The sequence below is a fragment of the Capricornis sumatraensis genome, chromosome 19 (assembly GCF_032405125.1).
Source record: "Capricornis sumatraensis isolate serow.1 chromosome 19, serow.2, whole genome shotgun sequence".
NCBI classification, from domain to species: Eukaryota; Metazoa; Chordata; class Mammalia; order Artiodactyla; family Bovidae; genus Capricornis; species Capricornis sumatraensis.
In genome coordinates this window covers 75,275,061-75,291,373 of record NC_091087.1, presented here as the reverse complement: position 1 = coordinate 75,291,373, position 16,313 = coordinate 75,275,061, and the positions used below count along the sequence as shown (strand labels likewise).

Genomic DNA, 16,313 nt, shown 5'->3' with positions numbered 1-16,313 from the left:
GTAGAAGGCTGACATCTCGGAATTTGCTCTCTTTTTTTCTCCTGCTTTGTAGTGACTTGTGCAGGACTTACCTAGGAGCTGGCGTCGTGGGGGTCTGCCTGGACCTGATACCCTGGCCCCCTAGCAGTCGCCAAACCAGGCCCCTGGGGTGATATGAGGGAAGGGTTTTGCTGCTTTGGGGTCCTCTCACAGAGCCCACAGGGACGTAGAGCTCTGGTTTGGGTGCAGGGAAGTCCGCCCTGGTCTCCTGGGGAGGCAGGTGTGAGAACAGAGCTCGGCTCCCACGTGTGGAGGCTGATGGTGGTTCCTCCTGGGCGGCAGGATCTGGGCCTCAGGGAAGTCTGGGGTCTCCTCAGAGTTCTCCCCTGTGGGCTGCAGCTTCTAGAATCTAGTTTGAGACTCTCCAGGCTCCCCACAGGGGCCCAGGGGGCCCCAGGTGGACATGCCAGCCCTGACCTGCAGCAGGCTCTGGCCTTGGGGGCAAGGAGCACCAGGGCCACCGGGGCCCTTCTTCCTGAGGCGGCCTGTGGTCTTCACCATGTGGCGTAGCCCCAGGGCCACGTGGTTCTCCTCGGCTAGCAAACAGCGAGTGCCTCTTTACAGTCGGTAGGCCACTTCGCAGCCTTTTTCTTTTTTGCATCTGAAAAAGCCCTGATTCCTTACACACCAATCAAGTAGAGTCCCCCTCCCCAGGGAGGAGTTGGCGGGTTCCCGTGGCTTTCCTGCAGCCTCTGAGCGCTGGGCTTGTCTCCCCAGTATATGGGAAGCCGGTTCTGCCGTCGGGCTCCACGTCCCCGTCCCCGCTGCCCTTCCTCCACGGCTCGCTGGCCCCGGGTGCCGCGCAGCCCCCGCCTTCCGGGGAGAGCACCGAGAAGGAGCCAGAGCCCGAAAGCCCTGCGCCGCCTGGGGATGGGGCGGTGGAGAGCCTGCCGCGGCCGCTCAGCCCCACCAAGCTGACGCCCATCGTGCACTCGCCGCTGCGCTACCAGAGCGACGCCGACCTGGAGGCCCTGCGCAGGAAGCTGGCCAACGCGCCGCGGCCCCTGAAGAAGCGCAGCTCCATCACAGAGCCCGAGGGTCCTGCTGGGCCCAACATCCAGAAGCTGCTGTACCAGCGCTTCAACACGCTGGCTGGCGGCATGGAGGGCGCCCCCTTCTACCAGCCCAGCCCCTCGCAGGACTTCCTGGGCTCCTTGGCTGATGTGGACAATGGGAACGCCACTGCCAACGGGAACCTGGGCGAGGCCGGCCCCGCCCCGCCCCCCGTAGAGCCCCCCCCAGCCTCCGACGCCAACGACAACCGGCTCCCTTCCCCTGAACCCGAGGGCCTGCTCTGTCCTCCGAACACCCGCCAGATGGCTGAGCCGGCCGAGGATGACAACAACAACGTGGCCACAGCCCCGTCCACCGAGCAGGTCCCCAGCCCTGGGGCTGAGGCCCCCTCTCCAGGGGAGGAGCAGGCGCCCCCAGCTGTGCCACTGTCCTCGGCCTCTACGGTGGGTGTCGCCCTAGACCAGGGCACCGGCTTCCTGGCCAGCCAACCAGAGCTGGTCGGGGACACACCTGGGTCGGGTGGTGCCGGGCAGTGGAGCCAGCCTCGCCCTGGGGGCCCAAGGGTTCCTGAGGAAGGGGGGCGTCGCTGGGATCAGGGCAGGCAGCTAGGGGAGGAGACCCTTCTAGACAAGAGCACTGGGGGGAGAGCGGTGCTGAAGGAGCAGAGGGAGGTGGGAGCCTCTTGCCCTGAGCCCTTTGGCAGGGCAGGGGCAGTTCAGCTCTGAGGTCCCCCTCGCTGCCTCCCTCGGGCACCTGCAGGGACAGCCCAGCCCCCGAGGCAGAGCCCCCCGTGAGAGCCAGGCGCAGGCTGGTCTGCAGGGCCCCCTTCTTGCTCGCTGGGGCTGCAGGCGGAGGGGCTGCGGGTGCAGCGCCACCTCAGGCTCTAGGGATCCCTCCTCCTGCCTCCTCTCCTCCGCTCCCAGCCTGCTTGCGTGGGGTCGCTTTGAAATGCAAAGCACGCTTCCTCCCCTTAGAGCAAGCGGACCAACCTGAAGAAGCCCAACTCGGAACGGACGGGACATGGCTTGCGGGTCCGCTTCAACCCGCTGGCACTGCTCCTGGACGCATCTCTGGAGGGCGAGTTCGACCTGGTGCAGAGGGTCATCTACGAGGTGAGCGCGTGCCTGTGTGGGGCAGCGGCCCTGGCGGCGCCCGGCGGGGCTCACGCCGTGTCCCGTGTCGTAGGTGGAGGACCCCAGCAAACCCAACGACGAGGGCATCACCCCCCTGCATAACGCCGTCTGCGCCGGCCACCACCACATCGTGCGGTTCCTGCTGGACTTCGGGGTCAACGTGAACGCCGCTGACAGTGACGGCTGGTGAGGCCCCGCCCCGGGGTGGGTGGGGGCAGAGGAGGGAAGGAGACAGGACGGCCGCCCCGGGGCCGCGCCTCCTCCCAGCCACGTCCGTTCTCGCGCTGGGTTTGCCAGAGGCGCTGCTGTGATCACGCCTGTCACACGGCTGACCACGGAACCATTTGTTCTCAAGCGGGCAGAAGGCCTGTGTGGAGGGACCCGTGCCGCTGACTGTGAGCCTCAGGCCGCGGTCTTCGCCACCGCCTGTGAACATCTGTTTCTTTATCTTGTGGTAACATACAGCCGTTACCATCACAGCTGCTGTGAGGGCCATATCCACGCTGTGAGGGCATGTTCCTGCCACACCACCAACATGCAGTTTACAGGTTGCTTCTTGGTCCACTCACCACCCAGCCTTTTGAGGTGTGGGTGTGGTGTGTTGGGGGCGGTGTGTGTGTGTGTGTGTATGTATGGTCTGTGTGTCCATCGTAAAAGTGGGAGTAGAATCAGGCCCCTGCAAAGGCAGCAACACAGCAGCTGGCTGGGTGGTGAGTGCGCGCCCTGCAGGCCGCCTGGGACCCGGGCCACCGGCAGGGCGTGAGGCCTCCCTGTGTCCCCCCAGGACGCCCCTGCACTGTGCCGCCTCTTGCAACAGCGTCCACCTCTGCAAGCAGCTGGTGGAGAGCGGCGCTGCCATCTTTGCCTCCACCATCAGCGACATCGAGACGGCGGCGGACAAGTGCGAGGAGATGGAGGAGGGCTACATCCAGTGCTCCCAGTTTCTATACGGTAGGGGCGTGGGCACACGCCCTTGGGTGCCGTTCCTGGGCCATGGTGGGCGTGCGCCATGCCACTGCCTGGCCCGAGAGAAGCCCCGAGTTCCCCCTTGGGGAAGCCCAGTCTGTCTCCTGGGACCAGAGGTCACCCCGGCCCTTGGGCTCATCCCTGAAGACCTGTCACATCTTATGGTCAGGATTCCATGCCAAGTTGCTCAAAACAAAGTCTTCCCCTCTCTGCCAGATGCTCTCTGTGGGCGGCCAGGATGCCCTGGGCACGCAGCCAGAGTGAGGCCTTGAGGGCGGTGTCCCGGGTGGTCTCAGTCCCCACTCTGTGGACAGTGACGCACAGAAGGGCAGTGCCCCAGGCCCAGTCCCCAGGGCAAGGGGCGGGGAACACCTGTGCTGGGAGGCGGTGGCCTGTCGTTATGGTGGAGTATGCGTCCCACCCCCAAGAGCAGCACACGGGTCTTCAGTCATGAGCTTGTGGGTTGTAAGTTTCACCCTAAGAAACACCACCTTTTCTTCTCCCTGGAGAAGGGCATGGCGACCCACTCCAGTGTTCTTGCCTGGAGAATCCCGTGGATGGAGGAGCCTGGTGGGCCAAGTTACTTAGGGTTGCAGAGTCGGACACGACTGAAGCAACTTAGCATGAATGCACCTTTGCTTCTGGACATGAAGTTTCTGCTGCGGGCCACTTGCTGGGACATGGAAGGGACTGGTGGCGTTATGGGAGGCGGGGGTGGGGGTGGCAGCCGGCCCAGCCTGTAAGCGCTCTGCTGCGGGCCCAGCCTGTAAGCGCTCTGCTGCGGCCCCAGCGGGCTGCCCGAGGCCAGCGGCGTCTCCGAGCCTGGCGCGGGCCAGCCCTCAGCAGCCGGCCCTGCAGACCTGACTGTCGGCTCTCCTGTCCCAGGCGTGCAGGAGAAGCTGGGCGTGATGAACAAAGGGGTGGTGTACGCCCTGTGGGCCTACGAGGCCCAGAACAGCGACGAGCTGTCCTTCCGCGAAGGGGACGCGCTCACCATTCTGCGGCGCAAGGACGAGGTCGAGACCGACTGGTGGTGGGCTCGCCTCGGGGACCGGGAGGGCTACGTGCCCAGGAACCTGCTGGGGGTAAGGCGGAGGTGGAGCCCTCCTACTTCCGGGGGTGGGGGGGGGCCGGCTCAGACCCCACCCCAGGGGCAAGACTGCCTTTCTCCGTGCTTCCTGGGAAACGCGGGGAGCGGGGGCATCTGCTCTGGGGGAGGCTTGTGCCCCTCGATGGGGGCTGCTCCCGCGTGAGCTGCTCCCGGGGCCTGAGGCTGCGCCCTCTGCAGCGATGGCCCCTCAGGCCCTGGGCCTCCCTCTGCCCTCTGCCCTCTGCCCCACGCCCAGTGGGCTGGCAGCTGCTGTCGCCCTGCAGTCGCTGGACACCTGCCAGGCACCTTTGGGGGCCTTACAGACAGTACCGGTATCTTAGGCGGTCCCGAGTGCCCTGAGAAAAAGGCACGGGGCCTCTGGGCGTTAGGGGGGTGTCTCCAGAGGACGGTGGCCTCTGAGCGTCAGCCTGGCCTTGGCACAGGGCCCCTGCCCAGCGGTTGGTCCCCTCGTCCTAAGCCCTGTCCATTGCCTCCCAGTTGTATCCGCGGATCAAACCCCGACAGCGGACGCTGGCCTGAGCGCCCCCTGCAGCACCGCACAGGTTCGCCGGGGGCGGGGAGCGGCTCGGGCTGACTCAGCCGTCTCCCGGAAGTGGACGCTGGACGCAGCTTCAGGGGCTCCCGCAGCAGACCGTGTCCGCGCTGTGAGGGCCCCCGGGTGAGGGTCTGCCCTCGGCTCAGAGAGAGGCCTTCACCTCCAAGGAGACTGAATTTTGCTAATTACTGTAAATCCAAATAAATACCCAGCTTTCTAAACCACCACCCTTGTTGCCAATAAGAAGCCCTGTCGTTGAACCCCGATTGGTTGCTGATGAAGACGATGCTTTTATGGACCCAAGGCCCCCTCGCCCCCGGTATCGCCCCAGCCCCCCCAGAGAGCCTGCCAGCTGTGAGGTGCGCCCCTCGCTGGAGCCCCGCCCTCGCGTCCCCCGGAAGTCAGAAGCCCGGCGCCATCCTCGCGTGCATTTCTTTTCTCACCAAAGGAGCCCTGTGTGGAGGCCTGTCTAGCGGGGGGCGTCTGAGGTGTGGGCTCCTTTCCCATTCCAGGCCTCGGTCTAGGTCACCAACAGGCCACAGGCACCAGGAACCTTAGGACCAAGTGACACCACCGGGTCAGAAGTTCCAACACGGCGCCGCCTTCCTGCAGCCTCCCGATGCCCCAGCGCCCTTGCCGTTCCGGCACTGAAGGCCTGGGCGGGGGGCGGGTGGATGGGAGACGCCCGCCAGTGCATCTCGGGGCAGGGCCCAGACTCCCCGGTCCCTCTGCCCCAGTTCCAGACTTACAGTGAGGCGCTTCCCCGAGATTTGAACTGTACGTACAGGCTTTTATATACCAAAAGTATTTTTTGACTAAACCACTCGAAACTATCAGAACTATGTTGGAAATGTTTTTTTTTCCTCATTAAAGTCCAGGCCCTGAGCTTTATTTTCCATGTACGAGTCTCGTGTGTAATTTACGTATGGACATGTGTAGATCCTTGGGGCACCGATTGTACACAGCGTGCTCACAAGAAAGGAGCACCCGCGGGCAGCCTGTGCTGAGGCTGTGTACATGCACGCAATAAACCGCTGTCTCTCACGGGCGGCTTCGAGTCTTGTGTTCTGGAGCCGGAGCTGAGCTGAGCGGGAAGCTCGGGTTATCTGGACACAGAGAGGCAAGGCCTGATCCTTACTTTCAAAATAAGTTTTAATTGTAAGCTTTATATACAAATTGTTATACAGTTATTTTAAAGTGAAATAGTAAGTGAAAAGTACAAAAGGTAAAGCATGCTCCTTCCCCCGTGAAGTATCAAAGGTTTGCTCGTGGCCCTGGGTTAGTGACACGCTGAGCGGGCAGTGTGAGAAGCACACCAGGTCAAATCAGGCCAGGTGACCACTGCCTGGATCACATCTGTGGAAGAACCAGTGGACCAGAACCAGGGTACCAGAACCTTCTAGTAAACATGGGCACTCGTATAAACAAGGCAGAGAGCATTAGCAGTAGTGTAGCTCAGCCTCTCCCCCGCAGTTAGGTATCACCAAGTGACAGGTTCTAAAGCGCGAATGGTCTGGAGCGTTAGCCGGCGTGTGCATACTGCGCTAGGCAGGCTCCGAGGGCTCGGCTGCATCTCCAGCGCTTGCAGGGTCAGTCGTGCCTGTGCGCCTGCGAGCAGGTGCTGCTGCCCCAAGTGGACCGTCCAGCCCGCGTGGGGTTACTGGTCCCGAGACTCGTGGAGGAGCTTGGCCGCCTGCAAGGTGACCAGAAAGGCGTGTGCCTGGCTGAGGCGGAAGGAGGCCCCTCGGCTGGGCGGGGGAGGAGCGTGGAACAGGAGGTACCTTGTGCATGGCCGCCAGCCACGCCGTCGCCTGCCTCCTGCTGCCCTCGGCGTCCTCGCTGGCTGTCAGCGTCAGCTGCGTCAGCCCCTCCGCCCCCGGGGTCGTGTACTGCAGGGTCATGCCTGTGGCCCTCGCGTTGCCTCCTGGAGTGGGAACAAGGTAAGGATGCCCCGAGCGGCCTTGAACACCAGGGTGCCAGCCGCCCCAAAGCAGCGGCCCGGGCGCCCCTCCCTGGCCCTGGTGCTGGCCACTCAGGGGGCCTGTGTCAGGGCAGCGGCTGCCTGGTGGCCGACCCTGAGCTCACAGGGTGGGCAGGGGCCCGGGTCAAACACTTGCACCCCATGGCTGAGACCCTGCGCCAGGCTACACCTGCCTGTCGTGCTGGCCTCACACCCACCCCACCGCTGGGCGCCAGGGTCAAAGCGGAGGAGCCACGCCACCGCAGGACACGAGCTCCTGGAAGGCTGTCTTTGGGGGACCGCCTGACGCCAGTCCCCGCAGCTCAGAACCCAGCCCGAAGTGCCACGCCTCCAAGGCTTTCACAAGCCGCGGTCCCAGCTGTGCCAGCCGGCTTACCCCGGCCTGGGCTCTCTGAAGGGGCGCCACCCTCACCCCCAGCCCCGCTCTGGGGCAGCCCCCTGCCTTCTGCCCACCACCTGCTCCTGGAAGGGGGCTTTCCTGATTCCTGGGACTGCTGAATTTTGAGAGCCTGTAGCCGGCAGGGCGAATCGACGTTCAGCCCGACCCTTGACAGAAAGTGGGCGACCCTGCTGTGGACAGCGCAGGCGCGGGGACCCTCCCTGCCCTCCCCCGCCCCCCGCACCTCCGCTCCGGAACACGGTTCTGGGCGCGGACTGACCGGTTCCAGGAAACCGGGCAGAGCAGGGCTCCCTGCGCTCCCAGAGCCGCCACAAGGGGGCGCGGCGCCAGCAGCCCCGGCCCCGCCCCCCGGGGAAGCCCGCCCCCCGGGGAAGCCCGCCCCCCGGGGAAGCCCGCCCCCCGGGGAAGCCCGCCCCCCGGGGAAGCCCGCCCCCCAGGCGGCCGCACGGAGCTCGCAAGCCGCCGCCGGCTCCCCGTTCCTCCCCAGGCCGGGGCCGGCGGACACTGGCCGCCGAGCAGGGCTCCCCCTCAGGAGAGGACGGCCGGGCCCGGGGGACAGACGGCTTCACGGTCTGGCCGCCTCAGGCCCGAGTGTGTCACGGGGAGCCCCCCTCCCCGCCCCGCAGACACGCTGACCTTCGGCGGCGGGCCGGCTGGTGTGAGAGAGACTGTCTACGTCAGGCAGGCAGGCAGAAGAGGACAGCAAGGCCGGTCAGAAATCAGAGAGAGGGCTCGGGTCAGCCTCCGCGCTCGGACCCGAGGCCCAGGAGTGGGGTTCAGGGCAGAGGGCCGGGCCGGGCCGAGCTCCCCGAGGAGGCCCGTCTCCGCAGACCCTGGGGGGCGGCGGCGATGGGGGCCCCACTGCAGGCCCTGGGGAACCAGGTGATGCCAGGCGCGAGGGACGGGACGGAAGAGCGCGGAGCGCACGTCCAGGGAACCTCCTCTCCGCCTCACACGCCCGCGAGTGGAGCCCCGGAGCCCCCGGGCCCGCGGCGCCTACCTCCGGGAGGGAGGCCCTCCGTGAGCATCTGCACGGCAGCGATGCGCGCCACCTCCACCTCGCGGTGATCGTCCCCGTCCCCGTCCAGAAGCAGGAACCTGCAACAGACAGAGGCGTCCGTGCCACGGCCCTCCGAGGCTCCGGGCGCCCAGTGCCAGGCGGAAGCACCCGCCCTCACCTCTGGCTGCTGGAAAGACGGCAGACCATCGTGTCCGGCTTCTCGGAGTTACCGAAAGTCACGAGGAAGGTGGCGCCTGCGGAGGGGACCAGACGTGAGCACGCGGCAGCTCCCCGCGCCGCCCCCTCCAGGCCAGGGACATGCGCAGAGGACAGAAGGGAGCGAGGCGGCGGCGGGAAGGGTGTGACGGGGTCGGGGTGCAATGCCGGAGGCCAGAAGCGCCGCCTGGGGCTCCCCCGGGCCCGGACCGCAGGGCGCAGACCCGCCCCCAGGGAACCCCCAGGGCAGCCTGGCCCGCTGCTGCCAGGAGGGCCTGCGGGCTGGGGGTCGGGGAGAGAGCTGCCAGGTCCTGGGGGCTCCGCCCGCCCGGAGCCCCGGGGCGGCTGGGACCACACCCGGCGGAGTCCCACCCACCGACCCCGCCCGCCCGGCGCTCACCGCTCAGCAGCAGCTTGAGCTGCCGGTCGTAGAAGTCGGCCTCGCGCCGCGACACCGGCGCGCACCCGGCGCACTGCCGCACCGGGTCCACGAAGCACATGCGCCGCAGCGCCACCTTCTGGCCGCAGCACTTGTCGCAGAAGCACTTCCCGCACCGGCGGCAGTGGTGCTGGGGACGCGGGCACCGGCGTGAGCACCCCGCAGACAGACCGCGGGCACCAGCGGCCGCCGCAACGCCTCGAGGGGCCCCGCCCCCACACCGCACCGGGGCCGCCCTCCTGCCCCGCCCAGCTCACCTTCCTAGTGAGAAAGTCAAACTTGGTGTCACACTGCATGCATCTCGGGCACTAGGAGACAAGGGGACAGGGGTCAGGCCGCGCGGCCCGGCCGGCCGCCGGCACCCAGGGCTGGCCAGGAGACACCGCAGCGGCGCGGCGGCCAGCCGGCGGAGGTGGTGCCAGGCCCAGCCGCCCAGGGCTCGGGAGGGGAGCCTGGGGACAGTGCTCCCGGGACCGGCCAGGGCCCAGCCTGGAGACGGCCACGTCGTCACCCAGCCACAACCACAGGAGCGCCCAGACGTGTCGCCTGGCAGTGGGGACGGGCTGCCCCCACGTGGCAAGGCCCGGCCTCTGCAGTGGGAAAGCCGCTCACTCCAAAGATGGGGGACGGGAAATGCCGCCACCGGGCAGGGGGCCAGGCACCCTGACCGTGTGACCCTCGCCTAACCTGCCCCCAATCGGTCCTGGCCAGCAGGACCAACCCCGCCGTCCTCTGCCGGCTTCACTCGGGGCAGCCAGAACCCAGGCGGGCTCGGCTCCTGCTCCCAAGACAGGGCTTGACCTTGACACCCCCACTCCTCCCCCCAGACCCAACTCAGGGCCGCCGGCCCACCATTCCCGGTCGGCCTTCTCCAGGGGTGGGTGGTGGGCAAGGCCAGTCTGCAGATGCCCCCTGCCACAGGCTGCCATGGCCCTGCGCTGAGCAGCCGGCTAAGCTTTACGTGATCCCATGACTGATGTTTTCTTGTTTTCTCTTTGTTCTTCAGTGGCTTTCCCGGGACACAGGGCCTGGCCCTCCAGAATCACCCGCAGAGTGCCCACCTCGGGCACGAGCTGGCGAATCCCAGGGCTGCTGCCCCCACCAGCCCCGCCACTGCCTCTCCCTGTCACTTCTGGAACCTTCTGTGTTTGGCACTCAGGCCTCCACCTGGGGCAGGGCCTCTGTGTGCCACACTCTCCCATGACCTCACACATCCGCCCGCCGCAGAGTCCGCGGGACGAGGGTGCAGTCGTGGAGGCTGACCCTGCTCCCCGCTTGCCAGGAGGCTCATGTCTGAGCAACTGAGAGAGCAAGTTCTAAACTAAGACCACAGCAGAAGGTAAGATATGATCCCTGGAAAATATTAGTGAGCTAGACATTTTGTATTAATCTAAATAAACCAATGAGGTTATTCAGAAAACAGATTTTTAAACAAGGTAAGTTTCCTATGGATTATATAAGAGAAGAGAAGCTTTTAAAATTATGAAGAGAATGATTTGACATGAAAATAAAATTAAATAAATTAAGAGTAGCGGATGAAGACATGAGTCAAGAATTCATACCTGGTCTGAGACCAGCTACACCGAAAGGAGACGCCAGCCCAGGCTGGGGCCCAGCCCTGCGCCCTCAGCGGCTGACTGGACCCAGAGGAGAGGCCCCAGAGTGGGGGACCGCCATCCGAGGAGACGGTCCGAAAACCAGGGACCAGCAGCCTGCCCCCTGTCCCCCCACGAGGCCAAAGGCCCTGGAGTCACCTGCCCCTGAGGCCACGCACCAGGCCTGTCCCCACAGCGCCCCCGGGGCGGGCGGGGGCTGCAGTCTCACAGGGGAGAAGCTCGGTGAGCCGAGACACACACTTGTGCACACACAGACACACACAGATGCACGGGCAAGCAGCCACTGCCGGATCCTCCCTGGGCTGCGCCCCCCCAGGTCAACATCGAGCCGCCAGCCACCTTCAGGGCCCCCGCGCTGCCCCCCAGGACTCTTACCCCACAGACGGGGGAGGGAGCCGGTGGTAAGAGGCAGGGGTCTCCACAGATCCCCATGAGGGGACGGGGTGGGGGGGCCAGGGGTCAGAGCCGGGCCGTCCCCTCGCTGCTCCAGGAAGCCAGCAGCTGACTGGCGCCCACCCTGCTGATGCAGGAGACTTCCGACAACGCGGGGGTAAGTGAGGCGCCAAGGAAGATAAAGGAGAAACCAGAAAGGGCCACAGGAAGCCAGGCCGGAACAGAGGAGGCCTTCAGGGACTGTGGGCCACCCCTCGGCAGCCCAGCGCAGAGGCCCTGGAGGACTGCTCGGAGACGGCAGTCTCTGCCGACCAGCTGCCCCGGGAGCCCTGGGGGTGCTCAGGGGGCCCCTTCAAAGCGCAATAAAGACAGAGACTGGAGAGGTTAAAGGAAAGCTTCGAGAGAAGCGACTGGAAAGGATGGAGCCTTAGGACGGCAGCCCTCTGAGGCTGGAGCGACAGGACCGCCACCCACACTGTCCTCCCAGATGCCAGGCTCCCACGGGAGAGCTTCTCAGGCTCCTCAAGAAGTAAATCATATAGGTAAGTTTCAAAGTTACATGTATTAAAGCATCTTTGTTGAAAAGCAACCATTTTTAAAGAGTAAAAAAACTCCGACAAATATAAAGTAAACCCATGTCAAAGATTTAACTCAATTAACTGAGGCAAGCAATGAAATATTAAAAAAACAAGCTCACAGGGAAATCTGAGGCGCAGACTCACAGCAGCCCCAGGGACGAGGTGGATCTGACAGCACGGTTCACGGGGCGGGGGCTGAGGAGAGGGGGCCAGGCTGCCTCCCAGGACAGCCGCCTCTCCTGCAGGGCCCCGGAGGCCGAGGGCAGCTCCTGAGTGAGCGGGCGGGCCTGCAGGGCCTCGCCCCCCACCACGAGGGACCCACTCGGGATCCCGGAGGCCAGAGACGGGGACCCCTCGGGCAGTGATCTCGCAAAGCGTCCTGCAAAGAGCCCCCTCCTCACGTGCCCTGCAGGAGACGCACAGACAGCCCGGCCACCCTCCACAAGCCGGACAGGGGCCGCAGGCGGGACCCACGGGCCTGCTTGTCCCCTCACTGACCAAAACGACATGCGCACGAACCTCACTTGATGCGACGTTCATTCATCCCTCCTTCCTTCAGGCCCTTGAACTCTGACCCACCTCTTAGCCTGAGACAGTCCAGGGGTGATGCGCCCGACCCACGGTCAGATCACACCAGCCGCCCCCGCCTGCCCCTCCCACGCTGCTCCCCAAAGCCTGGGCTGCGCCCCCATGGAGAAGCCCCCTGCCATCTGCCCCTGGACAGCTTGCAGATCCCTTGGTCGGAACCACCCCACAATGGCCCTCTGAAACACAATCTCTCCCCACCCAAGTCCACCTTCGCTTCTTGTTTGACACACCTGTGTCCCCCGTTCGCCTCTGCAGACGTCAAGACTACTACTATCTGCTCGAACCACCGCACAACTGCACTCGTCTCACATGCTAGCAAAGCAACACTCAGAATCCTCCAAGCCAGGCTTCAACAGTACATGAATGTGAACTTCCAGATGTTCAAGATGGATTTAGAAAAGGCAGAGGAACCAGGGATCAAATTGCCAACATCCACTGGATCACTGAAAAAGCAAGAGATCCAGAAACACATCTATTTCTGCTTTACTGACTGTGCCAAAGCCTTTGATTGTGCGGATCACAACAAACTGTGGAAAATTCTGAAAGAGACGGGAAGGCCAGACCACCTGACCTGCCTCCTGAGAAATCTGTATGCAGGTCAAGAAGCAACAGTTAGAACCGGCACAGAACAATGGACTGGTTCCAAACTGGGAAAAGAGTACATCAAGGCTGTATATTGTCACCCTGCTCATTTAACTTACAGGCAGAGTACATCATGCGAAATGCCAGGTTGGATGAAGCATAAGCTGGAATCCAGATTGCCAGGAGAAATATCAATAACCTCAGATATGCAGATGACACCATCTTTATGGCAGAAAGCGAAGAGAAACTAAAGAGCCTCTTGATGAAAGTGAGAGAGGAGAGTGAAAAGGTTGGCTTAAAGCTCAACATTCAGAAAACGAAGATCATGGCATCCGGTCCCATCACTTCATGGGAAATAGATGGGGAAACAGTGGAAACAGTGACAGACTTTATTTTTGGGGGGCTCCAAAATCACTGCAGATGGTGACTGCAGCCATGAAATTAAACGACGCTTACTCCTTGGAAGGAAAGTTATGACCAACCTAGACAGCATATTAAAAAACAGAGACATTACTTTGCCAACAAAGGTTCATTTGGTCAAAGCTATGGTTTTTCCAGTGGTCATGTATGGATGTGAGAGTTGGACTATAAAGAGAGCTGAGCGCCGAAGAATTGATGCTTTTGAACTGTGGTGTTGGAGAAGACTCTTGAGAGTCCCTTGGACTGCAAGGAGATCCAACCAGTCCATCCTAAAGGAGATCAGTACTGAATATTCATTGGAAGGACTGATGCTGAAGCTGAAACTCCAATACTATGGCCACCTGATGCAAAGAGCTGACTCATTTGGAAAGACCCTGATGCTGGGAAAGATTGAAGGCAGGAGAAGGGGACGACAGAGGATGAGATGGTTGGATGGCATCACAAATTCAATGGACATGAGTTTGAGCAATCTCTGGGAGTTGGTGATGGACAGGGAGGCCTGGCGTGCTGCAGTCCATGGGGTCACAAAGAGTTGGACACGAATGAGAGACTGAACTGACATCGAAACAATAGCACAGAGCCACCGTCGCCGCTGTTACACCCAGCACCTAGGACGGCAGGAAAGGGCATGTGTGCGTGGGTCAGAGCAGTCTCCGACGGCCGCACACCCACTCTCCTTGCTGGGGGACACGCGGATACAGTCACAGGAGCCCGAGCTAGGCCCAGGCCTCCTCCCGCTCCCCCCAGGTCCCAGCACTGCCCCCCCAACCTCACAAGCTCTTGGAGGCACACAGAAGAGCGAGTCCGTTATTTCTGGGGGCAGGAACCCCTCTGAGAAGCCAAGAGTCACAGATAACGCACACCCCCAGGTTCTCCAGCATCTATAAGGGGAGGCCCCGTGGGCCCAAGGTACCAAGGCGCCACAGGGCCGAGCACCAAGTCAACAGTCGACAGACCCCAAGGAACGATGGGTCTGTCCCTCCACACACAACCGGACTCTCGTCCCCGCGCGGCCGAGTGGAGGCGGGTGAAGCGGGACAGCATGTCCCCCCACGCTCTCCCCTGCCTGTTCCAAACCACAAACACACCAGGATCGTGGCCCGGGAAGCACAGGGTGGGCTGAGCGCCGCTGAGCCGGGAGGGCAGCAGGGGAACCCCCGCCTCCCCCGAGCTGCCTCAGATCAGATCGAAGCCAGCCTCCATCAGACTCTCCCAGCCGGAGCTGCCCCACCCCAGCCAGCTCTCCTCCAGAATGCTCCCCTCGGTCACTGCAGAAAGGGCCCCTGCCCAGTACATGTCAACAGGCACTTCCTCAAACTCGGGTCACTGCCCCTGGGAGGCCTCCTCCCCTCCTCAGAGCTCCCTCCGCCTTCTTTGGCTGCTGAGACGGCAAACGGGTGTGTTTCTGGAGAGCACGAGAAACTTCCACTGGGGAGGGCGCGCCGAGGGGGACAGCACCTCTGCCTGACTCCACTTTTCCCGGGAGCCCGCAGACCCCAGGCTAGGCCCCCACGCCCCACTGCTCAGAGAGGACACCCGAGGCAGCGAGGGGGTCATTTCAGGAAAGAACAAAGGGCCCCGAAGACGGACAGTGGGGCCCCAGAGCGAACTCAAGAGCCAAAGTGCAGGGCGGCCAGGCGGCTCCCACTCACACACAGTCCTTGCTGTGAGCATTTCACGGGGATCAGTCGGAAGAAATGTCTAAAATGGCCCTCGGGGACAGCACCAGAAAAGGCTGACTCGCTGGCCTGGGCTGAGGGGGTGGAGATGCGGTGGGCCCCGGGACTGGCCCGTCCTGGCTCCGCCCCCCACGGTGGAGACGATCAATCCGGCTGGACCTCGGCCCCTTCACCTGCCGCCTCCCAGGCCAGGCGGTGCTGCTGCGACTTCCCTCTGAGCCATAATGACCCCCGCCAGGCTCCCCCACCGATTCAGTTAAACGAGCTCCCGGACACGCGCTGGCTTAGAGAATGAGAGCTGGGATGGTACCCTTTTCTTTCTTTAACCACCTTTCAACGGCACTAACCAAGGGGACCGTGTGAGGAAAAGCACATTCCGCGAGTTCAGAGCCTACAAGCACCCGGAGGACAAACGCAGAAACGGAAGAGCGCAACTGGGGCGACGAGAAGCCCAAGAGGGGACGACCCGGCCCAGGGACCCCCGCGGCCCTCGCCCAACGCCCTGCGCTCTTGGAGCACCGCGGGCTGGGCTCGGTGACCAGGGGGCGGAGGGAATGAGCCCTCCCCCCGCCCTCCCAGCGGGCCATCCGGCCCTCCCTAGCTTCTGAGCTCTCCCGTGCCTGGAGAACACCCGATCGCATTCCTCCCGCGCCTCCCCACCCTTCCCTGCGGAGAACCTGCCCCCGCGATCCCCGGGGCAGGGAGGAAAAGCGGTCAGCTAGAACACGAGGGGCTGTAGCTTAAAGCTTGTTTCCAAAGCGTGGTCTTTTCCCGTCTCTTAGACGCTCGAGATCGACAGGAACGCACCAGGCTTCTCCGCCAGCCTTCGCACAGCTTAAGGGATCCGGTCCACACTCCTGAGCGCAGCACACAAGCACAGAGGTGCCGCCCGCCTCTCCGGGAGCAGGTGCGACTCCCCAGGCAGGACGCCCTGCAGACGCCCCGCCTGGCGACGCCCGCTCGCACCCAGCACCCCCCAGCACCGCAGGCCACGGCGAGGGCCCTGCCCGAGCGCCGATCGCAGAGAAACGCTGCCCCCGCCCCCCCCCCCCCGGTCCCCGCGCGGGGAGAGGGTGGCAACTGTCAGAAAAGTTCCAGCCCAGCAGCTCGACCGCGGGAGGCGGTCGGTCCACAGACGACGGCGCAGGGGTCAGGGCCCGGGCGGAATCACGGAGGGATGTCGCGGTGGGGGGGCCGCGCACCCGCGAAAAGGGCCAGGCGGAGCGCCCGGGCGGGGGTGGAGCCGGGAGTCCGTCCGGGCGGCCCGCCGGGGCCGGGGGCGCGGGGAGCCGAGGGCGGGGCGCTCTGCGCGGGCCCGGGGAGTCGGCGCGGACTCCAGGAGGGCCGGGGGAGCGGCCGGGGTCCCAGGGCTGGCGGGCGGCCGCGACCTACCTCCTTGTCCGGGACCCACGGCGGCTCCTCCAGGCCGAAGGGGCTGCCGTAGGCGCGGTGCTCAGGCACCATGCGCAGGCCGCTGGGAGAGCGCACCAGCTTCTTGGCGTCGCGGCGCGCGGCCACCTCGGAGGACATGACGCCGCCGGAGCGCTCGCCCGCTGCCCGCCGCCCGCGGCCCGCAGCCCGGCCCGAGCCCCTCGGGAGCCCCGCCCCGCCCCGCCAGCGTGG

The 16,313-nt window shown here is 64.3% G+C and overlaps 2 protein-coding genes across 3 annotated transcripts in view; one reads left to right on the top strand and one right to left on the bottom strand.

Moving 5' to 3' along the window:
- PPP1R13B (protein phosphatase 1 regulatory subunit 13B) overlaps positions 1-5,659 on the top strand; it is a 73,595-nt gene extending 67,936 nt beyond the window's left edge. The window contains exons 12-17 of the mRNA XM_068991089.1: positions 757-1,496; positions 2,028-2,165; positions 2,239-2,372; positions 2,971-3,137; positions 4,038-4,237; positions 4,741-5,659. Coding sequence (XP_068847190.1) covers positions 757-1,496; positions 2,028-2,165; positions 2,239-2,372; positions 2,971-3,137; positions 4,038-4,237; positions 4,741-4,782 — 1,421 coding nt within the window. The 3' untranslated portion in view covers positions 4,783-5,659. The remainder of the gene's footprint in view (positions 1-756; positions 1,497-2,027; positions 2,166-2,238; positions 2,373-2,970; positions 3,138-4,037; positions 4,238-4,740) is intronic.
- A 200-nt stretch (positions 5,660-5,859) lies between these two features.
- On the bottom strand, positions 5,860-16,223 carry ZFYVE21 (zinc finger FYVE-type containing 21). 2 transcript variants are annotated; one of them, XM_068991255.1, is made up of 8 exons: positions 16,083-16,223; positions 9,092-9,142; positions 8,796-8,964; positions 8,358-8,433; positions 8,180-8,277; positions 7,816-7,851; positions 6,580-6,722; positions 5,860-6,491 (listed from the first exon to the last, which is right to left on the bottom strand). In XM_068991255.1, exons 1-8 carry the CDS (start codon positions 16,218-16,220, stop codon positions 6,456-6,458), a joined length of 747 nt encoding a protein of 248 aa, XP_068847356.1. In that variant the 5' UTR covers positions 16,221-16,223; the 3' UTR covers positions 5,860-6,455. The 2 variants fall into 2 exon arrangements, with proteins under 2 accessions (XP_068847356.1, XP_068847357.1); XM_068991256.1 differs by lacking the exon at positions 7,816-7,851.
- Between the last annotated feature and the right edge of the window lie 90 nt (positions 16,224-16,313).

What these genes read in the sequence shown, in the direction of transcription:
- ZFYVE21 (XM_068991255.1), bottom strand. Translation starts at nt 16,220, where the DNA reads ATGTCCTCCGAGGTGGCCGCGCGCCGCGACGCCAAGAAGCTGGTGCGC. An exon ending in GCTCAAGCTGCTGCTGAGCG is followed by an intron (nt 8,434 to 8,795) that starts GTGAGCGCCGGG and finishes TCCCCTCCGCAG; the next exon opens with GCGCCACCTTCCTCGTGACT. An exon ending in GGCTGGCGGCCATGCACAAG is followed by an intron (nt 6,492 to 6,579) that starts GTACCTCCTGTT and finishes GTCACCTTGCAG; the next exon opens with GCGGCCAAGCTCCTCCACGA.